Raw genomic sequence first — 15677 nt, forward strand, 5'->3', positions numbered from 1 at the left:
GGATTTGAATTTTGAGATTGTATAGAGATCTCAAAATGAGTGTTTGAAGAAAGGCCCAAACGAGTAAGGGAAGCCGTGATTTGCTAGCCAGATGAACAGTGACAACACCGTGGGAAATGATTTTGTCCTATACACCTTATAACAGTGCATCAATCAAATACTCCATTATTAAGCATGGTCACTCACCCAACCACAATCAAAATCCCAAATTGAACCCTTCTTTTTAATATTACCACTCATGAAAACTAAACAGCTTGACAACCACGCAACTTTACCATGATTATGCTAAAAACTTATTAGATGTATTACAATCTAAAGTGGTTTACATAGGAAATAAAGGAAGAATAAATTCTAACTAATCGCATCCTAATCAACTATTTATTTTCATCTTCATGAAAAGATGATCTGATGTACATCTTTATAACACAACACTAGGGGAGAGAGATAGATTGGCATGTATGGGAAATACGAGGGTGTGATTTGGATATAAGAATATTCCTTTTTCAAACAAAGAACTTTGGTGCAATAAACTTTGTACGACCACAGAAACCTTTAGAACTAGTCCGAGAAATCCCTCTTGTTTGGAAGCTCGGCCAAGTATGGCACTTGGAGTTTTTAGCAAGACTTGCATAAGGTGTTGATGGAGGCTTTTGAAGCAACCGTTCTTTAATCTTTACCTCTAGGGGATGATAAATCGCCTTGTTTATGCTACTAAGCATCTCAGTATCGGAGTCAAACCCATTGGTAGAATTAAAGAACATTTGAAACACTTTCAAACTGCATAAGTGCAGTTGTCTGCATGATTTGGGTAATTCAGATAAGCCATCCACTAAAATGTGTTCAAGTAATTCTTTTTTCTTGAAGTCTAGTATCTTTCTTATACAAGCGATTGAATCTTCAATGTCTTCATGTGGATTTTCTTTCAGGTATAGTAGAACAAGGTTTATTTTCCCATCCTTCTCTTCTTTCTGAAAGTGTAAATAAATCATTAGAATATGAAGGAGAATAAGATGACACAAATGTACCTAAACATGACTGAAAATGTTTATAAACCTGGTAGCTTTGAATATCATTGAGCAAACGAGATGAAACCATGAGCAACTTAGTAATTGTTTCATATTGAGAGAGCCTCATATACTTTGGTATGCTTGGAGCCATCAAACATGCAGCTGGAAGAAATATGGTATGTACAGCTATAGAGATCATCGCAGTTCCAAGGTATTCATCAATGGATGGAATGTATCCACTTCTGCTCCATTCGGCTTCGGTCAACCATGCCTGAAATGATTGGTACCACTACATACAACACCACAACAATTTTTCAGACCAGAATAATTTTATGTTTCTTGTATAATCTTGATGATTTTTATTTTTCCTACACAAATTTATTTGGTAGTCCAAATACGACCTAATGGGCAAAAGTTGGAAGTTTACTATATCATGAAGAATTTTCGTGATGTTACGCCCTTGTCGATGGAAGTATTTCGTTGCAATATCACCAACAAAATCATCAAGGACATCAAAGATAACTTTACTCTGCCCACTCAAACCATGCCCATCCCATCTATTTTCATCGAAACAACCAATGGAATTAAACATGTTGAAGAATAAAAAGACAACACATTCAATAGTTTATCAACAGATACCTTTTAACTGCTTCAGTGAGGATTTTTAACTCTTCCAATGAACCTTCCTCATCGAAGAAATCATCGGTTACTGTAACAATTATTGCACTCTTTGCAACTAACATTCGAATATCCGAATCATAGGGTAGGGAGGAACTGGAAGCAACAGCAAAGTAACAGTACGTAGTTTTCTCCCTACCAAAGCCCATATCACTGAGACCTGAGTCCTTAGCCCACCTAGTTATATGAGCCAAAAAAATAATTAATCACCCATCGATCAATATTTGAATTTGAATTTGAATGATGAAGATAAAATAAATTTTCATACCTTTTTAATTCGTCCAACTCTTCTTTATAGATTGATTGCCTAAATGTAAAGTTCTCCAAAGCAAGTTGCATAAGCGCGTCGTTACAATGAGATGGTAATCTGATTTTATAGGTATATTTTAAGGTAAAGAAAAAATTACATAAACTTAATGAAGGCTTTTTTACAGGACCTCTGCTTTCAATATAAGTGCTTCTATAGAATAACTTCTCTATAATTCACAACTGTTGTCTTGTTTGGTGAGTATTTTTGGTCTAAAACCTTCTAGAGCTGTGGGTAATTTAGTGAAAATATTATAGAAATTGTGTCCAAAAAGCTCAGTTTTTTTATGCTCCAGATTTCCATAGAAACCTGAATCCAAAATCTCGTGCTAGTCAATTTTGGCTTGTGACCAGTTTTTGGAATCTGGCTTCTGTAGGAATTCCAAATTCGCATTCTTAATAAACCCGATTCTTCTTTCCAAAAGCACTTTGTCGGGGATGGAAGCTAAAATCCACCACCCAAAGCTGTGCAAAATGGTAGCTAAATTCCTTAGATTTCCATACCCATAAAAGGAGGCCTTCCCCAACCATGGACCATCTATTTCATTTTCTTCGATGCACTTCCTGTGCTCTAGATGATCCAATCGACTAAGCCATGGAAGCGCCAACTCATGCTCAATCTATGCAAGCACAAATGTAAACGTCAGTGCATGCCTTATGTTGGAATTTAGAGGGTTGAATTAGAAAACCCTTTAATATTCATTTAATTGCAACCATATGGTAAATCAATCTATTAACCATAGGGTATTTAAATCCCATGTTTGCTTTATGCTTTTTACTTTATGCTTTATGCTTTTTTACTTTATTGCTTTATGTTTAGTTGAATGTTTTGATTTTGCCTTGAATAATTTTAGTCCCACATCGACTAGGAGAAGAATTGATTTGCAATTCTTAAGTAGTTGTGCTTCTAGTAACTTTAAAGTGGATAGAAGTAGTGGGCGGGCTCACGCGCGCACACGGGGGTCCAAGAGGGAAACCCATGGTTCTAATTGGAATTTGGATCCACCGGTCCGAAAACCTTAATGCGTGTGCGCACGTACGACGTGCGCGCAGGGGGGGGTGCAAATTCTCGGATTTACACCTCACGTGGGTGCGTGCAAAGGCCTGTTCGGAACCAGTTTGTGACTGTTCTAAACAGTCACTTTCTCTTTTATTTATATCAATTGTTTAATCGATTTTAACAACTTAATTTTCTCTGCTATTTCATATTCTCGAATTATCAGTAATTTATTCGTTGTGAGAGCACACAACATCGTCGAGTTCGAAGTTACGTTCCAATTTAGAGTACCCTTTTGGATACGTGGGTTGTTGAATCCTGCAGAACGAACGCCTACAGACTGTGGTACCGTAGCAGGGGCGAATTTCGTTTTAGGACAGTGCTTAGTGCACGCCTCAACCATTTTCTTTTTAGGTAATATTTTTCTTTACATTCTATTTCGAAATTAAGATTTGTTTAAAACTTCTTCTCTCTTTGCCATAAGAATTCAGTATTCAGAAACAACAATCTAAAACGAAATTCCTTTTATTTTCTTATACTGATTTCTATGGAGACAGTCTCTAATTCCGTGCACAGTGAAAAACCTGATAAATTCGATGGAAAGAATTTTAAATTCTGGCAACAGAAAATGTTGTTTTATCTAACAACATTACATTTGGCTCATATCATCACTCAAGAACCAGTTTCTTTAGATGATGATGAGGAGGACCAAATCAAAAGAACAGAATATCGGAAATGGGAACATTCCAATTTCATGTGCCGGAATTATATCCTGAATGGATTAAGTACTGTTCTTTATAAGGTGTATTCCTCTATTGAGTCTGCCAAAACTTTGTGGGAAATTCTTGAAAAGAAATATACTTTAGAAGATGCCGGCACAAAGAAATTTGTTGTTGGGCGTTTTCTAGATTTTAAGATGGTAGACTCTAAGTCAGTTGTATCACAATCCGAAGAGCTCCAAATCCTTATTCATGAGATCCATGCTGAAGGCATGAGTATAAGTGAAGGATTCCAAGTTGGATCGATAATTGAAAAATTACCACCATCTTGGAAAGACTTCAAAAATAATTTGAAGCATAAGAGAAAGGAAATGGGACTCGAGGATCTAGTGATAAGACTTAGAATTGAAGAGGATAACCGAAAGAATGAGAAGAAGAGTGAAACAAACTCTATGATTTCTAAAGCGAATGTAGTGGAAGAAGAACCTTCCAAATTCACTAGAAAGTTCAAACCCGGATTCCAGAAAAAATATGTAAAGAAAAATTTTCATGGTCCAAAAGCCAATATCCAGAAGATCAAGGGAAATTGCTATTTTTGCAATAAACCTGGACATCGGGCTAAGGATTGTCGCAAAAGGAAAAATCAGCAACACCATCAGAAACATGAACAAGCTGTAAGTTCCATGTTTTGTCAATCCCGAGACACATGTTGAGTGTCGGATCGATTTGCCATTGAAGACATATGAAGACTCCGTTAAAGCTGCTCAACCGTACATGCCTCGACAAAAAGCTTCCATGTGTGTGCACAAAGCCTAAGAGGTAATGAGACTACCTAATACCATTTTCCAACACTTAGATGATTGATAGGTCGACCCGTTGTAATTAGGAAAACTCTTTCCTCGACCCGTTCGCTCATCGGACCTTTTGGGAATCGAATATGGACATAGAGGGGACATTAAAGATTTGACCACCCTAAAACCATTTTCAGTCATTGGTGTTTTATAGGTGTCATTATATAGGTAAAATCTAGCACACCTTCGAACCGTTTCGACGTCGGACTTCCCGAAAGCTCGTTTTGACCAAAAATGATAAAAAGGGTATTTTGGTCATTTTATCCATTTTATCATGGCCCACCCCTTGGTGGCAATTTGGGGATATTCTAAATAGTGATATCTATCAGCTCCCCGAACGGTATACAAATCGGAGCTACCATTTGAAAGTTATGGTCAAAACACTCTACGGGGGCATTTTGGTAATTTACTGATGTGCCTTACTTGTGGCTGACGGTGCCACCGACAGTCCTGACGGTGCCACCGACAGCAAGCTCTCAAACGGTCATATTTATGACCGTTGAGCCTTGAATTTGCTCTCTTCTCATATATAACAACTCCAACTCTTTCATTTGGGTTGGTTGAAGCTTGAGAGAAGTAAACCCTCCATTTCTACATACTTTTAACCCTCTCTCTAGCCATGGAAGGGCTCAAACTTCATTGAAAATCCTTTTGACCCTTAGCCCTTCCTTTGGATCAATCCTAGAGAAGATTGCCTCTCCTCTCTCCACATTTTGAGAGTCTTCTCTACTTTCATGAGAGTTTAACTTAGGTGAACCCTTCAACATTCCTAGACTTCTCATTTGATCCCTCTCCGCCCATCAAACGTCACCTTGCACACACATTGGTACATTCATGGAGCAAGGAGCAAAAAGGAGATGATGGTAGGAGTAATTACAAGTAGCCGACGAACTCGAAAGCTTGATTGGAAGATCCAACCGTCGAGACGTACTTGTAAGCTCAAGGACTCCAAGAACTCAAGATCTCCATTGACAAATCTTATGAAGTTGAGTGAGTCTTTGACTTTGTTTTTAATTTTAAAAATATATGTATGTGGTTACTTGGTTCAGCCCTCAAAAACCAAGCTCTTGATTAGAATCGAGGATTCATGACAAGAGTAGAGGTTTGTGAGTTTCCGAGGAACAAAACTCACAATTTCGAGAGAATGCGTTCTCTCGATCTTAAGGTTTTAGAATTTAGCCTATGTATAAAAATTCTATGTAAAAGGTTTGAGGTGAACCATAAACCCCTTTGATAGTGAACACCAAGTTCCTAGGTAGGAATCTTGGGAGTGGATGTAGGCACGTTGCCGAACCACTATAAAATGCTTGTCTCGTGTTTGTGAAAATACTTCTATTAATTTATACTTAGATGAATGTATGCTATGAATGAATACTATGCTAAGTATGTCATACGATGAATGTTTATATTCTAAGAAAATTTCAATTGCATTACAAACTAGAGACTTGCCATAAGAATGGATGTAAGCACATTGTCGATCCATTAGATGACGTATGTTTTGTGCATGTGTTTATAATTCCGCAATTTACACTTGAATGTTTTGAATGTCATGCGATGCCATAAAATGCCGAATAGGTAAATCGTATATGAATGTGTCATTGAATGACATGATTAAATGAATGATTAAATTTCAAGTGTATCTTCATTAAATGCATCTTAGAGACATAAGTGCCAAATCGAGGCTAGGTGAATGACTTAGAACACATAGTCAAATTATCAATCTAAGTTAAAATTGGATAAATCGAAAGAAATTTTAATTATCCTATTCACCCCCCCTCTAGGACTAGATATGGTACGAAGCACGTATTTTCACAAGCCAATGTGACTGAAACACAGAACCTATCAGCGGTTGTTTCAGAAGTGAATCTGGTAGGAAATACCAATGATTGGTGGTTGGATACGGGAGCCACCAAGCACATATGCTCTGAGAGAGGCATGTTTTCCTCTTACAACAACGTTGGAGATGAAAAGTTATTCATGGGAAATTCTTCCACATCCGCTGTGATCGGAAAAGGAAAAGTGAATGTGAATTTCACATCTGGCAAAGTTCTGACTCTGAATGACGTGCTACATGTTCCAGAAATTCGAAGAAATCTGGTTTCAGGATCTCTTTTAAGTAAGAGAGGCTTCAAAATGGTGTTTGAGTCTGATAAATGTATAATTACAAAGAATGGAATGTTTGTGGGCAAGGGCTATCTATGTGATGGGTTATTTAAACTCAATGTAATTTCTAATTCTATTAATAATATTAATTCTTTTGCTTATGTTTCTGAGTATTCTAATATTTGGCATGCTAGATTAGGCCATGTTAATAATAAATCAGTTATCAAATTAATGAATAGTGGTATGATTCCTAAAATGCATATTGATGTATCTAAAAAATGTGAAATTTGTGTTGAATCCAAATTTTCTAAAAAACCTTTTAAAAATATTGAAAGATGTACAAAACCTTTAGAACTAATACATTCTGATTTATGTGATCTCAAATACATTCAATCTAGAGGCGGTAAAAAATATTTCATAACTTTTATTGACGATTGCACTAGATTTTGTATGATATATCTTTTAAGTAGTAAAGATGAAGCATTGGAAATGTTTAAAATTTATAAATTAGAAGTTGAAAATCAACTTGAAAATAAAATTAAAATTTTAAGATCTGACCGAGGAGGAGAATATGAATCTAATTCTCTAACTATGTTTTGTCAAGATAATGGAATAATACACCAAACTACTGCTCCTTATTCTCCCCAACAAAATGGTATAGCAGAGAGAAAAAATAGAACTTTAAAAGACATGGTAAACTCTTTACTTGTTAGTTCAGGTGTACCTTTAAATTTATGGGCAGAAGCCCTTTTAACATCTTGTTATATTTTAAATAAAATTCCATTAAAGAATTCTGAAAAATCACCCTATGAACTTTGGAAAGGTAGAACACCTACTTTTAAATACATGAAAGTGTGGGGGTGTTTAGCTAAAGTGGCTGTTCCTTTACCTAAAAGAACAAAATTAGGTCCTAAAACTATAGATTGTATTTTTATTGGATATGCCATTAATAGTAGTGCATACAGATTTCTTGTTTATAAATCTGATATAAATGATATTAATCCTAACACTATAATTGAATCTAGAGATGCTGAATTTTTTGAGGATGTGTATCCTTGTAAGGATAAAATTGAAAAACCATTAAAAAGATCTCACATTGAATTATCAAATAATGAACCTAGAGAACAAGAGTCTGATATAGAACCTAGGAGAAGCAAGAGATCTAGAACAGCAACTTCCTTTGGACCTGATTTTATTAGTTTTCTCTTAGAAGGAGATCCTCAGACTTTTAAAGATGCAATTTCTACACCTGAGGCTCCATTTTGGAAAGAAGCTATAAATAGTGAAATGGATTCAATTATGAGTAATAACACTTGGGAATTAGTTAATCTACCTCCTGGTAATAAAACAATTGGTTGTAAATGGATTTTTAAAAGAAAATTAAAATCTGATGGAACTATAGATAAGTATAAAGCCAGATTAGTGGCTAAAGGGTACAAGCAAAAGGAAGGCATTGACTTTTTTGACACTTATTCTCCTGTTACGAGGATCACTTCCATTAGAATTCTTATTGCTATAGCTTCCATTTATAAATTAGAAATTCATCAAATGGATGTAAAAACTGCATTTTTAAATGGAGAACTTGATGAAGAAATATATATGGATCAACCGGAAGGATTTGTAATTAAAGGACATGAAAATAAAGTTTGTAGATTAATTAAATCCTTATATGGTTTAAAACAAGCTCCAAAACAGTGGCATGAAAAATTTGATACTATAATGATATCAAATGGATTTAGAATCAATGAAGCTGATAAGTGTGTTTATTATAAAACTATCTTTGATTCTTATGTGATTATTTGTCTATATGTAGATGACATGCTAATTTTTGGATCTAATATAAATGTTATAAATCAAACTAAGAAATTATTGTCTAGAAATTTTGACATGAAAGACTTAGGTCCTGCTGATGTAATTCTTGGAATAAAAATTTTTAGAAATAATAATGGATTTGGTTTATCACAATCTCACTATATTGAAAATGTTCTAAAACGTTTTAATCAGTTTGATTGTATTCCTGCAAAAACACCTTTTGATTCGAATTGTAAGTTGATGAAAAATATTGGTAAAGGTGTTTCTCAATTAGAATATTCTCAAGTTATTGGTTGTTTAATGTATATTATGAACTGTACTAGGCCTGATATTGCATATTCAGTAAATAGATTAAGCAGATACACTAGCAACCCAGGACATGATCACTGGGAAGCTTTGGTGAGGATCATGAGATACTTAAAGTATACCATGAGTTACAGGCTGCATTATAATAGGTATCCTGCCGTATTAGAAGGATACAGTGATGCCAATTGGATATCAGACTCGGAAGAGTCGAAATCCACTAGTGGCTATATCTTTACACTTGGAGGTGCAGCAATCTCATGGAAATCCACCAAGCAAACGTGCATAGCTCGTTCCACCATGGAATCTGAGTTTATTGCCATGGACAAGACTGGTGAAGAAGCTGAGTGGCTAAGGAATTTTCTTGTTAACATTCCTATTTGGCCTAAACCAGTATCTGCAATATCTATTCACTATGACAACCAAGCTGCCATTGCAAGAGCAAAAAATAATGTATATAATGGCAAGTCAAGGCATATTAAACGGAGACACAACTCTGTAAAACAACTACTCTCTAATGGAATTATTTTCATTGACTTTGTAAAGTCTAAGGAAAATTTGGCGGATCCTTTAACAAAAGGATTATCTAGAGAGTTAGTTGCATCAACTTCGAGGGGAATGGGCCTAAAACCTACTGATTAAAAATTATTTCAATGGAAACCCAACCTAATTGATTGGAGATCCCAAAAAATAGGTTCAATGGGAAAACCAGTTGAATGTAATTTAAAAAGAAAACACTAATGGAACAGAGTGTTCCAAGTCCATTCCTATGAAGTGTTTAGTGTTGCCTGTAAAACAGAAAGGTTGAATTATAATTCTTAATGTTGCCTATACTTGTAAAAGTGGAGTATATCAGGGTACTTCTCATAGGCACACCTAAATGAGTGTAGAATTGGGCCGATTCTATGAGAGTTAAGGCTAAACTCTCTAAAGCACTCATGATACCAGGATATGTTCAGGGCCAAAATGAACACCATCGATAGAACTTGATAGTTGATTGAGTAACCTGTGTGTATAGTCTATTGTTTAGGTTTACACTAAAGGTTGACAGTTCAAGGCTTAAAGTCCACTGATCGACTTGTAAATCCGATAGACTTATACTAGGTAAGGTTCAAGTCCAAAAGACACCTATACTGAAACATGGTTATTCAAAGTGCTCTCTCTTTATATGTATTTTATATATATTTTATTTTGAGTTTTCTGCATTCATGTGGGGGATTGTTGGAATTTAGAGGGTTGAATTAGAAAACCCTTTAATATTCATTTAATTGCAACCATATGGTAAATCAATCTATTAACCATAGGGTATTTAAATCCCATGTTTGCTTTATGCTTTTTACTTTATGCTTTATGCTTTTTACTTTATTGCTTTATGTTTAGTTGAATGTTTTGATTTTGCCTTGAATAATTTTAGTCCCACATCGACTAGGAGAAGAATTGATTTGCAATTCTTAAGTAGTTGTGCTTCTAGTAACTTTAAAGTGGATAGAAGTAGTGGGCGGGCTCACGCGCGCACACGGGGGTCCAAGAGGGAAACCCATGGTTCTAATTGGAATTTGGATCCACCGGTCCGAAAACCTTAATGCGTGTGCGCACGTCGTCCGAAAACCTTAATGCGTGTGCGCACGTACGACGTGCGCGCAGGGGGGGGTGCAAATTCTCGGATTTACACCTCACGTGGGTGCGTGCAAAGGCCCGTTTTTGCTTTAATTTTCAAGGTCCGTTTTTATTAAAAATTCTAGACGTTTTTTAAATTTAAATTGAACCAGTGTGTCTATTCTGAACCAGCACAATGTGCCTGTTCGGAACCAGTTTGTGACTGTTCTAAACAGTCACTTTCTCTTTTATTTATATCAATTGTTTAATCGATTTTAACAACTTAATTTTCTCTGCTATTTCATATTCTCGAATTATCAGTAATTTATTCGTTGTGAGAGCACACAACATCGTCGAGTTCGAAGTTACGTTCCAATTTAGAGTACCCTTTTGGATACGTGGGTTGTTGAATCCTGCAGAACGAACGCCTACAGACTGTGGTACCGTAGCAGGGGTGAATTTCGTTTTAGGACAGTGCTTAGTGCACGCCTCAACCATTTTCTTTTTAGGTAATATTTTTCTTTACATTCTATTTCGAAATTAAGATTTGTTTAAAACTTCTTCTCTCTTTGCCATAAGAAATCAGTATTCAGAAACAACACCTTAATCATTATAGAATTATATTATCTAGATCTTTATTTTATTCTTTTAATAAAATTTTTAGTACCAGGTTTTGAAACTTTGGTGATATAATAGCATTATTCTCCTTACTTCCCAATGATATTACTTTCTCTAGTAGTTTTCTTGAGAAAGACCTGGCTTCCTCAAGTTCATCTTCTCCTAAAAACATTAGATTTGTTGCTCTGTAAACATTAAACATTGCAGTAATGAAGTATTCATAGTTCTCTTCTATGTGTTGGCGAATATCGTTATGACGTAGAATCCAACAAAACCTCCCTGCATATACCATGAACCTTTATGATTAGTAAACGGTGCTTTAGTTAGTTTTGTGTAGATTTATAAACATATTTTCAAATAGAAGAACCCCTTACAAGAAGATACATGGTACCCATGAATCCTTAGGAGTCGAAATGCTAAAGAATCCTTGTATATCTGTAGTGGTACCATATCAACACCCATGGGTTGTGATTCTCGATTCATGTGATTCCTGCGATCATTAACGACAAATAATAAGTCGTCTTGAAACATATGGGGCACTTGAAATGCATGGTAAATAGAAGCGTCCAAGAATACATATTTCATTTGATAGTGTTTGGAGTGCGGTTTTAAGCTCACCCCACCAAAAATACTTTTTTTTTGGAGTTAAAAGCATGTTTCATGGGTATTTTTTTTTTTTGATAAGTAGTATTGTATTCAAGAAAACAAAACCAAATCGGTCGAGTTGACCAACCTGGACAGACCTTACATTACAGTACTACTCACGTACAGATCTACAAAACCCATCCCACTTATACAGCAAATCCTCAAAAAACAGACCCCTAAACTCCTTAAACACTTTGGACCAACAAAAGATAAAACCCAAGATAGACATAATCGTGTCCGGACAGTCCTTTTGTTTCCCTAAAATCTTGCAAAAGCCAAAGGCCAGAGTTGCTCGGATCCTGTTTTTGCAAGAAGTTGGACAGGATGGAACTATTATATTTTGGATCGAAAATATCCCTACTTCTTTTGTTAATGACGAAAACACCCTCAGATTGTTTCTGGGAATGTATATGTATCTTCTCGTCTTAATTTACCAAATTCCCCCAAAGCTTCTAGACCCCCAAAAGTGCTTTCTCAAAAGTCACCAAACAATTGATGTCATAGTTATAATTCTTATAAAAGTGATTCCTTTGAAGTCCTTGGCCTTTTTGAAATCTCTTATTTCAAATAAATAAATAAAATTTTATACCGAATCTGAATTAGTGAAATACCTATAAACATTTGCCAAAATATATTGGATCTCTTGAAGGAAATGATCAGCCAATCCCAAACTCTCTAATCGATCGATCATGCATAGCCTTACAAGTTCTTCATCCATGGGATACATAGGAGGGACTGTGTAAAAACAGGCCAGTTAATTTATAATGTCCTTGATGACAACAACATCACATAATTAAATCATTCGGTATCTTAAAAAGTAGAAATGCCGACTCACCTCCATTGCAACATCTTTGAACCACAGATTCTAAATACAACCTACAACCTTCATTTCCTGTAGCCATGAATGCCTGTGCAGTTGCCGATGGTGATTGGAATAATGAGCCATCATCACTTAGGTGTTTAAGTATCTCATGTTGACCAATATCACATGATGGAGGCAAGGCTTCAAGATAGAAGATTAATGGAGGATAATTATGTTGATTAATACCAAGTTCTTCCCTGCAAATACATTCAAGTTCGTACCATCAAAATTTTTTTTTCTAGGCCAAATTTTTATCATCAAATTACTAGAGAAACAGGTTTTGCTCACATACTCCATCTACGATAATGGCTATACCCCCTAGCCAAAGTCCTCTTCCTTATAATAAAGGGTTCCAGATAAGCCAAGGTCGAAACCTATTTTAGCTTATTTTTCTTGACCATGCTAGGCCCCATCTTGGCTTGGCCTTCAAGCCATCCAGACGTATTGACAACCCTAGTCACGATGGCTAGCTCACAAGATAGTGATAGTGATTTCAATGGTTTGAATCAAAAGTTGATTTAGTTGGCTAAATTTGATAAATTAGAAATTACCTAGTGAAGAATCTAGATCGAGAATTTGGGATTTTACAAGGACTCGGTAATTATTCTATCAAATTGGTTTTGGATTAACCAAGGCACTGGGATCCGATGAGATAATATTTAAGAAAATACACAATTGTATTATATATTGGGAAATTAATTAACTTCCAAAACTTTGAGGTACATTAGCAACCTCCATAATGATCATTCTATAAAGAGAGATTTATCAGGCAAACCTATCCATTGCATTTTTATTACCAAAACTCCCTTTATCAAGTTGTTTTCTTTTGAAAATCAAGGTATCCGGGCCTCTTGGAGCACCCGACTAATCCTCGAGGCATGTGTCAATCCCCTCCCCTTACACGGACTAGGTGATTTCTAGGATAAATCCCCAACGGTGTCCTTAAGGGTTATACTCAACAAATCTTATTTTATGAACCAAGCTAGCCTGACTTAGTAAGATTTCAAATATTACTAAGGGCAGTTGAGTCCACATGGATTATAACATTAGCAATCCAACACAATAGACTTCTAGATTTCATGAAAAAATTCATATACATGAAAGAAAAAAAAAAAACTTTTTGGAACTCGATCTAAGGTGTTGAAAATAGATGGATGGCAAACTTTCAAATTTCAAAATAAAACTCAACAATGAAAATTAACTCTTTTTAATTTTATTTTTCAAAGTTCTTTGAACTTTGTCCTCTACAACCTTGTAGCATCCGATCATGATTTTGGATGTGATTGGGGAACTTTCCTTACTTAACATACCTTAGAATGGGATCTACATCATTGTAAATGATTAAATACTTACAAGACCTTGAGTTATTTTGATAAAAAACTCATTATATCCTCTCCATGTTTTTTGGGAGTATAGATGTGGAAAGGAGTGAGGATATAATAGGTATTACTTTAAAGAACTGAGGGTATAAGACAGCCCTTCAATATTAAAAAAAAAAAAAAGGGGGTTCCACTTTAATGTTTGTTGAGTAACCAACTGATAAAGAAAGAGAGTTTTCTTAAGAATAATGATATTCTAATTAGAAAGTCTTCACTCGGTCAATACTTGGCTGATGTGTTACCATAGATCTGTTTCATCGGGATACACAAATGAAAATCCCCATAAAAAGTACATTTGTGTGTTTTCGAGAAAACAGATCTGTCGTTCTATGTTCGTAACACATCAGCCGAGTATTTACCGAGTAAAGACTTTCTAGTTAGAATATAAGCACCCTTTTCTTAATAAAAATGCAACGGATGCGTGAGTCAGGTCTTCTATAAATGCAACTGATCTATGATTCTGTGATGGGGGCGTGGGGGGCATGCGTCAAGGGGAGCGTCATATTATCATGACTCTTTTATTATAGTCTTGGTGTGTCTCTCATCGACTTCAGTGCCAATCCAATCGATTGACAGCCCTAGCATACATCGGAGATGGAGAACCCACTTCCCTAGCAAATGTGACCCATCCCATATGCAGACACATCAAATTAGTGAACAAATTTACAAAGACACAATAGCAGGTAAAGAAACCTTTCAAGAATTCTTTGTTTCTCATTAAAAATATCTTCCACCACGTCTACCAAACCTTCAGGAAATAAAACCTCTAAACCAACAGCACGTGCGAGTTCAACCATGGCTGGAAAAACAATAGCAAACCAACGAGGATAACAACCATGCTGCTTCATAAGTAGTTTCTCTGCATTTGTATGAATAAACTTCAACCCTGAAATTAAAAAAAAAGAAAAATACAATCTAATTTAGCCTTTCATGTAATTATTTGATGTATCACACAGTGGAATATTAATTACCTTCGTCTACATTGATAGCCCCTATATTCCACATTTTAAGTGAAACCATGGAAGCAAGTGTTGCAGGCAAGCAATCTAAAGTGGGTATTTTGCCACGTGCAAGCCTTGATGATCCCCAACACCCATCTTCTTGTTGATTGTTAAGTACCCAATCCAAGCATCCTTGGAACATGGGACGATTGGGTTGATGAGAATCAGGAATCATGGCTAGCCATGCAGTGTCATAAGACGAAGCCGACACAAGAGAGTAGAGATCAACTGTGGAGAAAATCTCTTCCTTGATCTTCTTTACTTGTTCTTCAATTGATGAGTGTGCCATTTTCATGGAAAGCTTAATCAGTGTTGCAAGATTTTTTTTTTTTCGTGTGTGTGTGTGATAGAAATGATGAGGTAATTTATAAGGATTTTGTTAACATGTGCCAGTAGGGCACACGTTAAGCTGCAATATATACAGTTTGAAAATTGGATTTTGTATTGAAAATGACATTTAAAAAAGAAAATTATAAAATACCCTCAGATTCAAAGTGTAGGCACACGTTTTGCTGACTTCAGCCAAAACAAATTAGATTTTTCTTCGTGCATTTTTTCGTGGAAATGAAATAAGAGTCGTCATAATCTGACTACCCCACATGTTTGAGAGCGATAAATCTGTGCTTCTCGGGATATACAATTCCCTCGAGATACATTTTTTTAATGGAAAAGTGCAGTTGTGTATCCTGAGGATCACAAACTAGGGTTCTCAAAGTTGTCATGTTAGGGTAGTTGATTGAGTTTGTCATGTGGAATAGTCCGATTATCACGATTCATGAAACAAATGAACATACTTGAGT

General features: G+C 35.7%; 1 protein-coding gene across 1 annotated transcript; it reads right to left on the reverse strand.

The window, feature by feature from the left end:
* Positions 1–503: 503 nt before the first annotated feature.
* LOC147411346 (S-linalool synthase-like) lies at positions 504–15197 on the reverse strand. Its single transcript, XM_086447642.1, has 12 exons — positions 14848–15197; positions 14570–14762; positions 12471–12694; positions 12247–12370; positions 11365–11480; positions 11040–11269; positions 2496–2611; positions 1954–2052; positions 1647–1862; positions 1435–1564; positions 1054–1296; positions 504–968 (listed from the first exon to the last, which is right to left on the reverse strand). The coding sequence occupies exons 1-12, from the start codon at positions 15170–15172 to the stop codon at positions 504–506; spliced, it is 2481 nt and encodes an 826-aa protein (XP_086303768.1). The 5' UTR covers positions 15173–15197.
* Positions 15198–15677: the final 480 nt, after the last annotated feature.

The sequence above is a fragment of the Akebia trifoliata genome, chromosome 1, assembly GCF_017979445.1.
Source record: "Akebia trifoliata isolate Shusen 1 chromosome 1, ASM1797944v1, whole genome shotgun sequence".
Taxonomy (NCBI): domain Eukaryota; kingdom Viridiplantae; phylum Streptophyta; class Magnoliopsida; order Ranunculales; family Lardizabalaceae; genus Akebia; species Akebia trifoliata.

What these genes read in the sequence shown, in the direction of transcription:
- LOC147411346 (XM_086447642.1), bottom strand. Translation starts at nt 15,172, where the DNA reads ATGAAAATGGCACACTCATCAATTGAAGAACAAGTAAAGAAGATCAAG. An exon ending in ATTTTGGCAAATGTTTATAG is followed by an intron (nt 11,481 to 12,246) that starts GTATTTCACTAA and finishes TAATGATCGCAG; the next exon opens with GAATCACATGAATCGAGAAT. An exon ending in GGGAAGGCCTCCTTTTATGG is followed by an intron (nt 2,053 to 2,495) that starts GTATGGAAATCT and finishes CTATAAAATCAG; the next exon opens with ATTACCATCTCATTGTAACG.